The sequence below is a fragment of the Monocercomonoides exilis genome, assembly GCF_001643675.1.
Source record: "Monocercomonoides exilis strain PA203 chromosome Unknown scaffold58-502437, whole genome shotgun sequence".
NCBI classification, from domain to species: domain Eukaryota; phylum Preaxostyla; order Oxymonadida; family Polymastigidae; genus Monocercomonoides; species Monocercomonoides exilis.
Window position 1 is genome coordinate 455362 of NW_027150603.1, and position 14437 is coordinate 469798.

Below are 14437 nucleotides of genomic sequence, written 5' to 3' on the forward strand. Positions count from 1 at the left end.
TTTTGAAAATTGATTTTTTGAGAAATGTCTTGGTTTGGATCTCCCAACAAAACTTCACTTAAAGAACAAGTCTGCAATATCATTGGGTGCCCGTGTGCAATTCTCTTTTTTTAGTGAATATTTAATAATTGTATTCTTCATCTTTAGTCAAGAAATCGCAGAACGACTTCTTCAACGAACTGCTTGGAAAGTTGAAGGTTTTCACAAATTTCTACCAAGTTTATTTTAAAACCCCTCTTATTTTAAAGCTGCTGTTAATGAGTATTACGAAAACCAGCATCTATATCCATTGCCAGCACCAAAACCATCTCCAGTTCCTCGTACCGATCCAGCCAAAATTGAAGAATATTTTAAAAAATACAAAGGTTAAAATAAAATAGAATTACAATTTATTTTTAACAATAAAGAAATATTTATTGTTAAAATTTGAATTTTAGATTCGGTTGCAAATGCAATTCAAGAAGATGGATTTGTTGACTTTTTGACAGATATAGGTGTTGATCCATTAGAAATTGACAGCTTGATTGTGTCCTACAAGCTTGGATGCAAGCTTCTTGGGCAAATTTCTCATGATGATTTTGTGAAAGGATGTCAGGGAGTTGGGTTTGAAAATAATAACTATTCTCAAAAATCTATTTTTTGAATTGGTCATTTCTCCTGGTTTTAGAGTTCAGGACGTAGCTTCATTTAAAAGAGAATTACCTCGCTTGAGACAGTCAATAACAGATGCAGAAGAAGTATGCTCTTGTTTTTAAAGATTAAAATTGTAATATTCATTGAATACAGTTTCAAAAATTTTATAGATACGTATTCCTTCTTTATCTAGGAGAAGGAACGTCAAAACAGCTTCGTATGCAATTTAAAATTCTTTCTTTCCTTTTTTTTAAATATTTTCTTGACAAATAAAAATTTCTATTATGATTATTTTTGATGGAAAATAGCTTGCGCTGATTGCATTGATGTTTGGAAAATTGTACTGAAAGGGAAGTTTGCTTTGTTGGATGAATGGTGCGAGTTTTTAGAGGTTTGAACACTTTCATTAAAAAATAACTATTCACAAAATGAATAATCCACTCAAAAAAATCTATAAATCAAATAATTTAATGCTATCTTTCTATTTTTGATTTTTCACTTTTTGTTAAATTTTATTTTTTGACGATTCAACTATGAACAATACAGAAAAAGAAGCCGAACACGATTTCACTGGACACGTGGACTCTTCTTCTCGACTTTTCTAAGGAAGTCCATCCCGACTTGTCAAACTTTGAGGAAGAAAGCGCCTGGCCAGTTCTGATTGAAGACTTTGTGAACTGGAAGAAGGGAGGCAAAAAGGATTTCCCAAAGAAAAGATAAACAACGTTGCTTCACTTCACGTCTGACTCCTGTGCATAATTTTTGAGGGGTCATTTTGAGATCTTTTTTTTCGTGTTGGTTGGCCTACCTTTTGCATTTTATCTTCCATATTTATTTCAAAAGCTAAAAAAATAAAGTTAAGCTTCTTTCTGTTTACTCATTCAAATGGGCTCAAACATTCATTTTTTATAAAGTGTGCAATATGTGTTCTGTACGATGCATCAAGTTTGCATCACTTATTTCAACCATGCACCGAATTCGATATGAACAATTCCCAAGCTTAACATCATTCTTATGAAATGGCTTAATTGCATAAACGATTATTATTTTTCAGAAAACAACAATTTGGAAAAGAACTAAAATTAAACAAAACAAAAAAAAAAAAAAAAATGAGAAAAAAACACAATAGACATTCAAGAGTATAAAATCAAATTTGGATTCTAACTGACAAGAATTAGAACAAAAGTGTTGGAGAGTTGAGAAGAATCTGAAAGACGATGTGTTTGAATAAGGAGAAGAAGACAGATTGAAATTAGAGAAGCTAAAGAGGTGAACGCCTTCGAGCCATTTCTGGATAAACAGGAGTCGTAAGAGAAGAATCTGCTGTTCTTCCTCTCGTTCTATTTAGAAGCAAAATTAAAAAAAAGTTTGAGATTAATCAGAACAATTCAAAAATAGATAGATAGAAAAGAGATATTAAACATTTACATTTAGAAACATGATGCCATAACAAATAAAAACCTGTTCAGCTCAAAAGAAGTCCTTTGTGAATTCCACTGTTGACTTGATGACATGATTGCTTCTTTGTATTTGATGCGATCTTCTTTAATCAAAGAAAACTAATCAGGAATTAAATGAAAATATCGATTTTGCGCAACATGCAGACAAATTTGAATTTTCAACAAATTGACAAAAAAAAAAAAAAAAGCATACAACACGAGAAGAGCCACCATCGTTCATTTCCTTGTTGTATTCATACGTCAAAACAGGAAGAAGAGATGATTCACGAGACGGAGTTCTGCATGCAGATACTGCTCTTCCTCTTCTTGAAGGTGTTTCTGGATGTTGAGCTAATTTTTAATATAATGTATTCAAAAAATTTTGAAAATAAAAAGATATAGATATTATAATTCATTCGCAAAACAAGCAAAATCACATGTAACAAACGAGGTGGTATGTATCTGATGCCAGAATGTTTTTGTGGGCTCGTTTGCCGTGGAGAAAATATGCTTGAAGAAAGAGAAGTTCTTCCCCATTCTGTGCAGTGCCGTTTTCCAGAGCTGAATTTAAAAATAAACCTTTTAATAAATTGGATAAAAACAATGCACGCCAATATTGAGGCTCTTTTACACAAGGTGCAGGACTTTGAGCTCGTACTCTTCGATAAGGTGAATGTTCAAGAGGAATGCAAGACGTTGACAAATGAGAAGCAGTTTGAGGCCTAACCCTTGTGGGAGTTAAAGCTGGCGTTTTTTCTTGTGTGGTTCTTGTTGAAATGTGAGGTGAATTTGCTTTGAAGGGTGAAGATGTCAATATTTGTGCTGGCCTTTGAGGCGTGGCTATCGGCATTTGCTGTTCCTGCCCAACTTTTAACGAAGGAGAATCACTTTTAACATCGATTGCAGGAGGTTCTTTCATTTTTATATCTTTTGGTGCTGCAGTTATTTCATTCTCTTTATTTTGAATTGGTTTTGAGGATTTATACAAAGGAAACGGAGAAGAAAATCCACCAACGGTTTGAGAAATCGTTGCTTGAGTTCCATATTTTCCTAGTTTTGCTCGAAGATCGAAACCAGGGTGGAGTATTCTGGCCATTGATCTTCTTTAAAATTTAATCGAAAATAAATAAATATGGTTCTAAAAATTTTAAAAAAACTCAAAATCCAAAAACAATTTCTAGTTTGTAATAAAAATACACTTAAAAAAAATAACGTTCACCTAAATGCAGCTGGCAAAGTTGAAGAAAGTTGCAGAATATCTGGAAGAGAAAAGAATGATGGATCAGCAACACTACTAACACCTTCTGTTTGAATCATCTGAGTTTTAGTTGTAATCATTGCATTACTCGAAGCAAGCGCATCTCCCCATCCGCATATATCACGTGCTGCTTGGTCAGCATGACTCAATGCATCAGTTCCGTGCTGGATGTGGATGATTGACCGAATAATCGACAGTGTGAAAGGGGGATTAACAGGCGAGCGCCGAAGTGCAAGGAGAACAGAGAGTCCTCGATCAGGTGAGAGGTGGATGAGGGCGCAGAGGATCGTCTTCATCAGGCGGATGCGGAAGATGGAGCGCGCATCCAGGGCGTACTGGGAGGCAGGGCCTGCTGCTGAAGATGCTTGGAATTGCGTGGCGGAGAAGGAGATGGCCTGCTGAGAGGCCGACAGAAAGAGGTCGATGTCAGGCACAAGCTCGTTCAGACAGATGCGCGAGGCAGACGAGGTCAGCGCCTGTGTGAAGTGGAAGAGGAGCTTCGTCACCACCCGGCTCTTTCTGTTGATGAACGAGTCGTTCTCCCACAGCACTTCCGGAATCGCCCCTGCTGCCGGAGAAAGAGGCAGAACTGTGCCAGGCAGGTTATCCTTTCCCAGCAGCCTGATCAGAATGCGCATCACATCCGTCCGGTCCGCCCGCTCTAAGATGTCGTTTCCTCTGCTCTCCACTTTCTGGCTCAGAACTGCAAACGGCTCGCCCATTTTCGGAAGGGCAGGCTCCAGTCGGGCGATGATGAGAGTCTCAACGAGCTGCTGCAGAATGTCAAAGGGGATTTCGTTGACGGTGATGTCGGAGGTGAACAAGAAGGACAAGAAGTCGAGCGAGTTGTGGATGAGAAGCAGAAGATGCTGCGCCATCTGCGGGTTGGCTGGGAAAGACTGCAGCGAAGAAAACATTTTCGTGAAAAGTGTCTGAAAATGCTTGGTGAACAGAGAGACAAAAAAGGGGAGGACGCTTTTCAGAGGCTCGAGTGTTTCGGCGTTGGGGTATTGCACAGCAAACATCGAGTAGAACTTCTGGGCGTTTGAGGGGTCCGTGATCAGTGCATTGATTGAGTCTTCAGCTGACAGGAGAGAAGAAGAAGGAGTGGAAGAAGAAGAAGAGGAGGAGGAGGATGAGGAAAAGGAGGAAGAAGAAGAACTGCCAAACACTGTCTGGGCAATGGAGAGCCACTGATCAGCTGAAAAGCAGACAGCAGGTTGAAGTGAAGAAGAAGGAAACGAAGCAGATGAAGTGATGGTGAATGTGGATGAAGGGAGAGCAAAAGGCGGCTGGAGTGGTGTCTGAACCTTTGGCTGATTTGGCTGAATTTGCTGAAGTGTTGATGGCTGAAATGCGAATTGTGAAGTGGATGGCTGAGAAGGTGTGGTGGATGAAGTGCTGGAGGCATCGGCCATCGAAGAAGAGAGTTGCGAGGTGGAGTGAAGTGATGAAACGTTTGCTGGTGAAATGGATGAGGGCAAAGAAGATAAAGAAGAAGAAGAAGGAAAAGAGGAAGAGGAAGAAGACATCATGTTTTGCATCGTTTCTGACATGCGTTGTGGTGATTGCTGCATTCCTTCAATGTCCATTGACTGCCTCTCATTTTCCCTGCGCATTCTTTCGCTGCGTCTCTCCTCCTCTTTCTCTCTCTCCAGCCCCATCATAAACCCGATCAGTGGCTGTGCCGACTGCGCTGCCAGCTTCGCAAACTGGAGTGCGCTTATCACTTCGTCCATCTCTCTCTGCGGAAGCTGGTTCGCCTCCAACACAACTGCATCGACGCCTGCCGCTCTGATGACCTCGATGAACAGCAGCTTCATCATGTGCTTCACGTAGCTGCTGCTGGCGCTGTACTTCCACACAAGTGGGCGGATGCACTGCGAGATTCCGTCTTTGAACAAGTCCTTTTCGGATTGCTGTGCCGTCGGCTGTGTCTGCTGCGCCCACTGCGCGACCTGCGGAAGCAGCCACTCCAACACCGCTCGGCGCTGTTTGTGCGAATCCACTCCCAAAAGTGTCGAGGCAGGAGGCAAAAGTTGAGTGATCCCCACACCTGCAGCAAACGCATCCAGTGCAGATGAAGCAGCTGAGCTTAAAGTCTCAATGGAGTTTGGATGGGACAGCAGTAAAGATGGAAGCTGTGTTTCAAACTGGTACTCCTGTGAAGGAAGTGCAGGCAATGGAAGGGGCAGAGGCGGAGGAAGCAGCCGCTGCTGGCTGGGCGGGAGAAGACAGAGCTGCTGCTGGTAGACTTCAACCTGCTGCTGATACAGCGCCTTCTGCTGCTGCTCGAGCACATGGCGCTGTCTCTCTTTCTCAATCAGCTCTGCTTTGTGTGACTGGAGCTGCCTTTGCATTGCACCTTCATCATCTGCACCGAGAAAGGAGAATATGTGCACAGACAAGATTGTGGCATATGTGCTGGCTTTGTCCTTCATGCAGCGGATGAGCAGTTCAGAGAGTCTTATGCACGCAATGGCTATCGTCCTGTTTGGGTGCGCAAACAGCTCGCTCAAACACTTTACAAGATCTGCCAGCATTTCAGCTGTGATGCTCTGCGAATTTGACGTGACAGCACTTGCAACCTGTTCGACTGATGTGTATTCTTCAGCTGTGAGATATCCAAAATACGAAGAAGAAGAAGAAGAAGGCTGATGTGATGACATTGCTGTGTCTGATGTCAGCCCATTCGATGTGGCTGCAGCAAGTGATGCTCTGAGCTGTGAAATGGGTCCGCTCAGCGGATTTTGCATGTCGTGCTGTGGAGGGGCATACTGCTGTTTCGGTGCTTGTTCGGGTGACTTGTCCATTGCCTGGCTTGGTGAAGAGTGTTTGCTCTCGTTTGGAGAAACAGTCATTTTATTTGCTTGTTCTTGTCGATTCGGTGCGGATGGTGAATCAAGGCTATGAAGGGGTAACGAATCTATTTCATTGTCCATTCTCATGTTTGTGCTGACAGAAGAAGAAGAAGATGATGATGGCGATGGTGATGATGAAGTATACATATAGGAAGAGGAAGAGGCAGACGCCGAAGCAGAAGCAGAAGCAGCATAAGAAGAGGAAGACGCAGAAGCAGATGCAGAAGCAGATGAAGAAGAAGACAGATTCGAAGGAGACGCTTTCATTTTGTGTTCAATGATCAAATCAGAACTAGTTCTCGATGAAATCATTGGAGAGCAAAGAGAAGATGATTGGTTGAACACTTTGCTGCTTTGCTGAGGGGATCTTGGCGGAAATGAAGAAGGCTCGTTGAAAGGCGATGCAACTGGAGAACTGCTTTGCATTGATTTACCAGATCTGGCAGCTTGAATGGGCTCTGAAACGTGAGAGAGTTCGTTTTCTCCGTCTGGAATTTCTGTTTGAAATGAATGAGAAGCATCACCAATACGCGAAGAAAGAGGAAATAGCTCTGGCTCTTGGAGAGGAAGGCCCGAAGTGTCATCAGCCTTTTTCTGGATGCTTGAGCGATGGTCGTCAGTCACCTTCTGATCTTCATTGAGAACATCAGCATATTCAGAGCCATAGCTTCGAAGAAGCAGCCCAGAACAAGAAAATGCCAAGTTTTTGACAGTTGCTTGGCGATCAGAGAAAAAGGGCACAAGAAAATTGTGTGTGATTGAAAGGTTAACATATTCACAGCCAAACCGCTGGATGACATCTTTCAGAAGCCATCCCAAAGCGGACGTTGTTGCTTTTTGATTTTTTGTTGTTTGAATCATCTCAAATACTTTTGGGCAAACTACAATTGGGGAATACAAGAGGCAACAATTCGTTAAAAACTGCTTTGCTGGAAGCTCTGTTGCAGTTGCTCCAATTTTGTCTATCGCCATTGGTAAAACTGCACCAATTGCTTCAAGCGTGATAACACGTATAACTTGTAAGCTTGTAACAGATTTTTCAACAGATGCCTCGCACAGAAGAGCTGAACAATTCAAGAATTCTGCCGCAACACGAACGTGTTTAGACTTATGTACGTCCATGTGAATGCAAATTCTGAATAAAGAATCAACAACTTCTTGGTGGGATGTTCTTGACATCGCATCAGTGACCGCTGAATCTTTGATATAACTTGTAACTGCCCCAAATAAAGCCGTGATTGCTCCCAACTTTTCTTTCCAATCTGTAGATTTTAATAATGCAACAAGCTCCGTAATTCTGTGAGGTGAAGCACTCGGAGACTTCTCATCACCCTCAGCTTCAATACATAAAGCTTCTTCAGTTTTTACTGATTTTTCTATCAAGCATGTAATTGAAGGACCTATTGCATTAATCAGTTTTGTTGGCGCCTCAGTGAAATCTATTTTGTGTTCTAACGCATCTGGCCCAGGAATTTCTTCCAAAAGTTCAGAAGCAGATATGTCTTCATAATCCGAATCGCTAAAGGAAGCTGGCTGCATTTCTTGAATATATGAAAAATCTAAAGTTAGCCCACCTGGTTTTTGAGTTTGTGGGGTGCTTAGAAAAGTCGACATAACGAAAAGAAATTTTAAAAGGTGATCTGTGATCAAATGTTCCTGTATTAGTTTTTTATATAATTGTATGTGTTAAATAAGTTAACTGGGGAGAAATAAAAATTGTTGAGATATAACTTTTTATTTTTATGGAAGTAGCTAGATAATTTAGCTTCATTTGAATTTCGTTTTATGAGCATGATTATTATTTATTGAGATTTTCATTAATTCTGTATTTATTTATTATCAAAGATCATGAAATGCCTTATTTCTCCGTCTATGCTTAGCAGCGATTTTGCTAAGCTTGCAGAAGAATCCGAAGCCATTATTAAAACGCATGGTGCTGATTGGCTTCACCTTGATGTTATGGATGGGCAATTTGTACCAAATTTGACAATAGGAGCCCCTGTAATAAAATGTTTAAAGAAGCATACTGAAGCATTTCTTGATTGCCATCTCATGGTCATTAACCCACAAAATTTTATTAGGCCATTTAAAGATGCTGGGGCAGACATGTTCACATTTCACCTTGAAGCTGTTCCAGGTTTTTATTCTTCACACTATTAGAAATGTTTTTTTAATAACATATTTTTTTTTAATTTTTTTCCAGAAGGAATGGCTGCATCAGATATTATCAAAGCGGTAAAAGCTGAAGGAATGTTGTGCGGTATTTCAATAAAGCCAAAAACTCCAGCAGATGCACTTTGGGGTTTGATTTTTGCCTTTTATTTGCATGTTGTTATATAATATTAATAATGCACACTTTTCTTTTCTTTTCTTTTTAAATAGCCAAAGAAGACTTGCCAACAATGGTTGACATGGTTCTTGTGATGACGGTTGAACCGGGTTTTGGCGGCCAGGCATTCATGGGCGATATGATGCCCAAAGTGGAGCTGCTGAGGAAGAAGTATCCGACGCTCCTTGTCGAAGTGGATGGAGGACTGGACAAGAACACGATCAAGCCAGCAGCAGAAGCAGGGGCGAATGTGATTGTGGCAGGAAGCAGCATATTTAAGAGCGAAGACAGAACAGCTGCTGTGTCTGCTTTGAGAGAAGCATGCGAGAAAAGTGCTGCGCTTCAGCCAATTTCAAACGAGGAAGTGTTGAAAAGAACAGCCAGAGGAAAGTGAATTTGAGGTTATCTGGAAAAGATGTTGAATTGGAGCTTGTAGTGGCTGGATGAAGTATTTATATTTTGTTTTGAGTTTGAACGCTGTAATTAAGTTGTTGATTATACTCTTCCTTTTTCTCAATTGAAAAAATAAAATAAATAAATTGATAAATAAAAATAAATTTTTTTATTTCACCCACTTTAGCTTTGATTTCTTATTTGTTCGTCTATCATTCATTGAAATGGGGGAAAAGAACAATAAATATATAATTTCTTCTCTTTTTTTTCATAAGATAAATGAAAAGTCGACAGAAAAAAAAGGCATCTGAACTTTTCTGCAATTCCACGCAAAATCATAATTTCCAAATGAACCTCTAAACTGTTACATCTTATTTGAAGTGAATAATGAAATGACTACAAATCTGTTTCCAGAACTGTTGGAACAACATCAGATTGCCCTTCCTTTTCGTCCTCTCCATCAGAAATCTCCTGATTTTTCATCTGATCCATCTTCTGCTTCGTTTTCTTCTCTTTCCGCTTTGCTCGCTTTCGTGCTTGTTTTGATGAAACGGCAGACAATTCTTCTTTCTGTTTGGTGTCTGGTTGTGTAACAGTCAGAGAATTCTCTGCTTTTTTCACCTGAACCATTGGTACTTTAGCATCATTCGTTTTCTCTCTTTCTGGAGATATGCTTTTTACAATAGACTTTTTGGTTGAGCCTTCTGAAACCTGCGCTTTTGACCCAATTTTTGCTTTCTTTGGCTTGATTTGCTTTTTGTCTCCTGAATCAACCACAGCCTCTTTCTTTCCTTTCTGTTCCTTTTTGCTCTTTTTATTCTTTTTGTGCGCCAAACTGCCAAATGAATGGTGTAACCCTGTTGATTCCTTCAATACGCTCATCAGCTCACCCAAATCCCACACATCCACATCTGACTCATTCACATACGATGCGACGCTTCTGTCGTCATCCGTCTTCTCAGCCAAATACCCGTCTCTCTTCACCAACCCCTTTGGACATTCATCGTCTTCTGCTTCCTTTTCCCTCTGTTTTTCTCTCTCATATTCTTCGTTTTCGTATCGGCACTGCTCTTCTCTGCTCGAAATAGCTCTGCTCAGCCTGCTTATTGCCTCCTGCACTTTCTGCGCCTCTTCTTCTGTCAGCTCCGGCGGCTCCTCTGCAAATGGCGGGAACAGAAAAGTGAGCTCTCTGTCGCTCAACGGAGCATTCTCTTTTGGTGCTTTCTTTTGAGTGCTGCTTCCTTTCTCTTGGTTTCTTCCTCGTTTTGGCCCAGTTGCAATCTCAAACGCAGATTCATTTTTCTCTTCTTCTCTTTCATTTTCATCATTTGCTTGTGCCTCTTTGCCTTTCTTTTGTGCTTTCTCCTTCTTCCCTTCCTGCTTCCCTTTCTTAATCCCTTTCTTCTCTTCCTCCTCTTTCCCATTCATTTGACTCAACACTTGCTCCTTTCCCTCATTTTCCTTCCCTTCTGCCTTCTCTCCATCCTCCCTCATCCACCCTGCTATCTTCAGTGTCTGCGCTCTTTCTCCAATCACATTCAGCCACAGGCTCTTCCCAAACATGCACATTTCATACTCAGTCAACCGTCGTGTGCCCCCGCCAAACAGATCGGTTGGGCCAAACAGAGCAATTTCAGCCCAATCGCTGCCATCCACACTGTCACGACACCAAATCCACACACGCTGCAGATGTTGTGTGAGAGAACTCCACAGCTCTTTCGAAGCAGATTGGGAAGAAAAAGAAGAGGAAGAGGAAGAGGAAGAGGAGGAGGAAGGAGAAGAAGCAAGCGCAGATGGAGATGAAGCAAATGCAGATGGAGAAGAAGCTGATGGAGATGATAGGACAGGTGAGGGAGAAGAAAAGAACAAAGGCGATTGCCTGCCTTTTGGAGAAACGAAGGCAGGAGAAGAAGGAGGCGTGCACAATGAAGAACCAGATGGAGAAAGTTGTTCATTTGAGAAGGAAATGGCTGATCGTCTTGGCGGTGTGAGTGAAGGATAGTCGATTGAAAGGTTTGCCTTCTTTTGCATCTGCGATTGAGAAAGCAAGCTTGACTTTTCTTCTTCTCCTTTTCCTTCTTTAAATTTTGTCTCTTCTCTCTTCAATTCGTTTGTTGAATCGCTTTGCTTCTCCTTTTCTGCATTCTGTTCGTTGCAATCTGCTGCATCCAGACATGTTTCAACAAACTGCGTGTTGCTTTCTGCCTCCTTGTTCTGTTTCTGTTTATCAGTCTTGTCAATCAAATGCTTCTTTTCTTCTGCAGAACACAACCCGCCTTCAGCTAAGCTGTTTGAATTAGAGCTGCAACTGTCACGTGAGCACTGCACAGAATGAGATGCTTCTGTGTTCTTTTCTCCACCACATTCTTTCATTCTCTTCCTCATCCTTTTAATCTCCTCTTCCATCTGCTCCTCCCACTCGCCCTCTTGCCTCAGCCAGCTGTCTCTTAGCAGCTCCTGCGCAGTCGCCCGCTCTGCCGGGTGATACCGCAGGCACCTCAGAATGAATGCTGCAGCAGAGGCTGCCTCGTCTGGCAGGAAGTCGTACTTCTCCCTCAGCACACTGAACAGCGGCCATCGCCTCTCGTCCTTCTGCTGCGCCGCATCGTCCAGCGCCACCAGTCTGTTCCTCGCCAGCTCGCTCTCCTGCGCCGTAGCCCACCATCCTCCTTCTTTTTCTCTTTCTCCTCTTTTTCCTCCACTGCTTCCACTCTCACTCTTAACAACTCGTCCTCCCTTCTCTTTTCTGTTGGTGATGCTTCCTGCTGCTCTATCACCGTCACCGTCACCGTAGCCATCTGCCCGTCTTGCACTCTCCATCAGCTCTTCCCTCTCGCGCTGTGCTTCCGCCTCTGCCTCTCTCTGTGCCTTTGTCATCGGCTGCTTCTTCCCCATCGCTCCTCCTGCCCCTCCAGCTGCAGATGCCAATCGGGTGGGGCTGCTGCGTCCGGCTGGTTTTTTGCTCCGGCGGCGCTTCAACTGCCCGTCCCTGTCCATCAGCTGCTGTCCTCTGCGCCCGCGCTTAGACACGCCCCACGGGATGGGCCCTAAGAGCTCGATCATCAGAGAGAGATGGTCTGAGACAGTTTGGTTAAGATTGTGGTTTGGATTCAAAATGAGAAGGAGAGAAAAAAAAATGTGGTTAATTTTTTTTTTTAACTTTGAACATCTACATAAAAAGATATTTTGATTTTATAAAAATAAAGAACAAAATACTCATCAAGCATTTTTTTCAAACAATTTCTTTTCAAAGTCTTCCATATTGAACAAATGATTGATTTCTTGTCTTCACATTTAAATTCAATACATTGTCATTCATTCATTCATTCACATTCTCTTTCTCTTTCGTTCTATCTCTTTCTCTCTTTATCTTTCTTTCTTTATCTTTGTCTTTATCTCTTTCTCTCTCCCCCACACCTTCGTCCTGGCTGAGGCTCTTCGACTCCTCCGGCTTGAAGAGGTAGTCTCCCGTGAGCAGCTCGAACACCATGCACCCAAACGACCAGATGTCGCAGCTGGTATCGTAGTCAGCCTCGAAGATGGCTTCAGGCGAGCGGTACTCGCGTGTCTGGATGTGCGTGGTGAAGTGCTTGAACGTGTAGCACCCGTTCCCAAAGTCTGCAATCTTCACGTCGTACTTTCGCAGCCCCCGCGGAATGACTGCTGCCGCGCTGTGTTGGCTGCATTGCGTGCATTGACTGCACTGATTGCTCAATGAAGGTGGTTGAGCCTGCTTTTTGAGGAGTGAATGAGAAAGAGGCACAGAATGCAAGTCAGATGCCTTTGCAGCAGCTGGCTCGGGAGACTGTGAAGACGAAGAGGGTGCAGAGAAATCAGAATTTGAATTGGCTTCTGAGGAGATGCTTTGTGGGCGGGCAACGTTTCCGAGGAAGACTTCGTTGCCATTTGCAGTTTGAGCAAACTGGGCAGAAAACTCGAAGTCTTCTGCGTCTATCAGAAAACTGCTCGTTTCTGTCTGGCTTTTTCCAGTGTTCTTCTTGTGCGATGCTTCAGGGTTTTCGCGGATAGTCTTTTTGATCTCATCTTCTGATTCGCCGCTGCTGCTTCTGCTGCTGCTGGAGCCTTCATCTTCGTCTTCGCTTTCGTCGCTCTCGCTGGCTAGTTTTATTGTCTGTTTAATACCCATTTTTGCAGCAAGAGCATTCAAAGCAGCATTCTCTTCGCTGCTCTTGCTCTTTGTATTGCTGACTCTCTCTTCTTTGATGAAAGCTTTCTTTTTTTGGATTTTCGTCTTTTCTTTTTCTTTCTTTAACATGATCGGCCAATTCAATAACACATTTTCAGGCTTCAAATCAGTATGAATAATTTTTAATTCTCGATGAAGATAGTCTAACCCTTCAAGAATTTGCCTAGATATAAGCTTTACAATAGGAAGTGGAATTCCTCTATAATTATAGAGTTTTATCAGAGTTAAAAGATTTGGCCCAAGTACTTCAAAAACCATACAAATGTCTTTCAAATAAAGCGTAAAATAAAAAAAGAAGATATTTAGAAATTTATCAATTTCGTCAATACATTATTCAAACGTCTTCCAAATTGTCCAGAAATTGTAAAAGAATCCAGCAGATGGCAGACAGGTTGCCGATATTTTTGATCACCTGCATTAATCGTTTTTAAAAGTTTAATTTCATCAAGAGCAGCAGCAGAATATGTTGGATCACTCTTAACAATTTTAAGTGCGACAAAAGATTGCGTTTTTCTTTGAAATATTGAAGATTATTCTCATGCATATTTAAATTGTAATGAAAGAAGTTCAAACTTATCAAAGCAGAACCAAACAGTTGAAAAATGACCCCAACCAAGTTTGCGTACAACGACATATCTATTACTGAAAATCTCTCCAATTCTTACAGGACAATAGCCTCCTTTACGAAAAGCGTGAGGTTCTTCATCCTCAGGTTCAGACATTGTTCAACTCGTTTAAATAAAATGACTATAAAAAAATACGACACGAATTCGCGCAACCTGAACAGCGAATTTTCGAAAAGAGACGAAGAAAATTTAACTTTTTAATTACCTGTTCAATACATAATTTTTTTGTTGATTCGAAAAAATTCAAATACATTCTTTTTTAATTTCGTATTATTAAAAAATACCACTCGTTTCTATATATTCGTGTTAGCTTTGAGTTCACTTAAAATTGAAAATTAGTGAGAATCCTTGTTTATGGAAAAATTGTTTTGTTTCTAGTGTTACACTTTTACTCTGACCTGTATTTTACCCCCACCCTTTATTTTGTAGAGCTGGCTACGGCTTAATACAAGCTTGATGCCAACAAAAAATAACTAGAAATGTTTATTTTAATAAATTTAACTTATACAGAAAAATTTTTTTAACAATTTTTTTTTAACTTTGAGATCTCGGTATTTTTTAATTTTATTTTTTGATCATTAAATTGATGGTCTTTCCATGAATATAACATTCTGGAAATTTAAAGCCACATCAACATTACACGTCTTATCCTTTTTATTATTTTTAAAACTTTTCACATTTCACACGTTTC

At 41.2% G+C, this 14437-nt stretch overlaps 4 protein-coding genes across 4 annotated transcripts; 2 read left to right on the forward strand and 2 right to left on the reverse strand.

Annotated features, from left to right (window-relative positions):
- MONOS_14851 (putative squamous cell carcinoma-related oncogene) lies at positions 1 to 1737 on the forward strand. The gene is made up of 8 exons (XM_067867688.1): positions 1 to 92; positions 148 to 197; positions 249 to 365; positions 438 to 603; positions 668 to 737; positions 787 to 850; positions 942 to 1024; positions 1180 to 1737. The coding sequence occupies exons 1-8, from the start codon at positions 25 to 27 to the stop codon at positions 1351 to 1353; spliced, it is 792 nt and encodes a 263-aa protein (XP_067719921.1). The 5' UTR covers positions 1 to 24; the 3' UTR covers positions 1354 to 1737.
- A 157-nt stretch (positions 1738 to 1894) lies between these two features.
- Positions 1895 to 7805, reverse strand: MONOS_14850 (uncharacterized protein; the record flags this gene model as incomplete). Its single annotated transcript, XM_067867687.1, has 6 exons — positions 1895 to 1973; positions 2095 to 2192; positions 2287 to 2423; positions 2521 to 2633; positions 2684 to 3175; positions 3292 to 7805. The coding sequence occupies 6 exons, from the start codon at positions 7803 to 7805 to the stop codon at positions 1895 to 1897; spliced, it is 5433 nt and encodes a 1810-aa protein (XP_067719922.1).
- A 57-nt stretch (positions 7806 to 7862) lies between these two features.
- MONOS_14849 (ribulose-phosphate 3-epimerase) lies at positions 7863 to 9073 on the forward strand. Its single transcript, XM_067867685.1, has 4 exons — positions 7863 to 7870; positions 8037 to 8328; positions 8395 to 8493; positions 8574 to 9073. The coding sequence occupies exons 2-4, from the start codon at positions 8040 to 8042 to the stop codon at positions 8912 to 8914; spliced, it is 729 nt and encodes a 242-aa protein (XP_067719923.1). The 5' UTR covers positions 7863 to 7870; positions 8037 to 8039; the 3' UTR covers positions 8915 to 9073.
- Positions 9074 to 9077: 4 nt separating this feature from the next.
- On the reverse strand, positions 9078 to 13842 carry MONOS_14848 (putative Serine threonine protein kinase-related domain containing protein; the record flags this gene model as incomplete). Its single annotated transcript, XM_067867684.1, has 4 exons — positions 9078 to 11990; positions 12331 to 13386; positions 13461 to 13633; positions 13694 to 13842. 4 exons carry the CDS (start codon positions 13840 to 13842, stop codon positions 9310 to 9312), a joined length of 4059 nt encoding a protein of 1352 aa, XP_067719924.1. The 3' UTR covers positions 9078 to 9309.
- Positions 13843 to 14437: the final 595 nt, after the last annotated feature.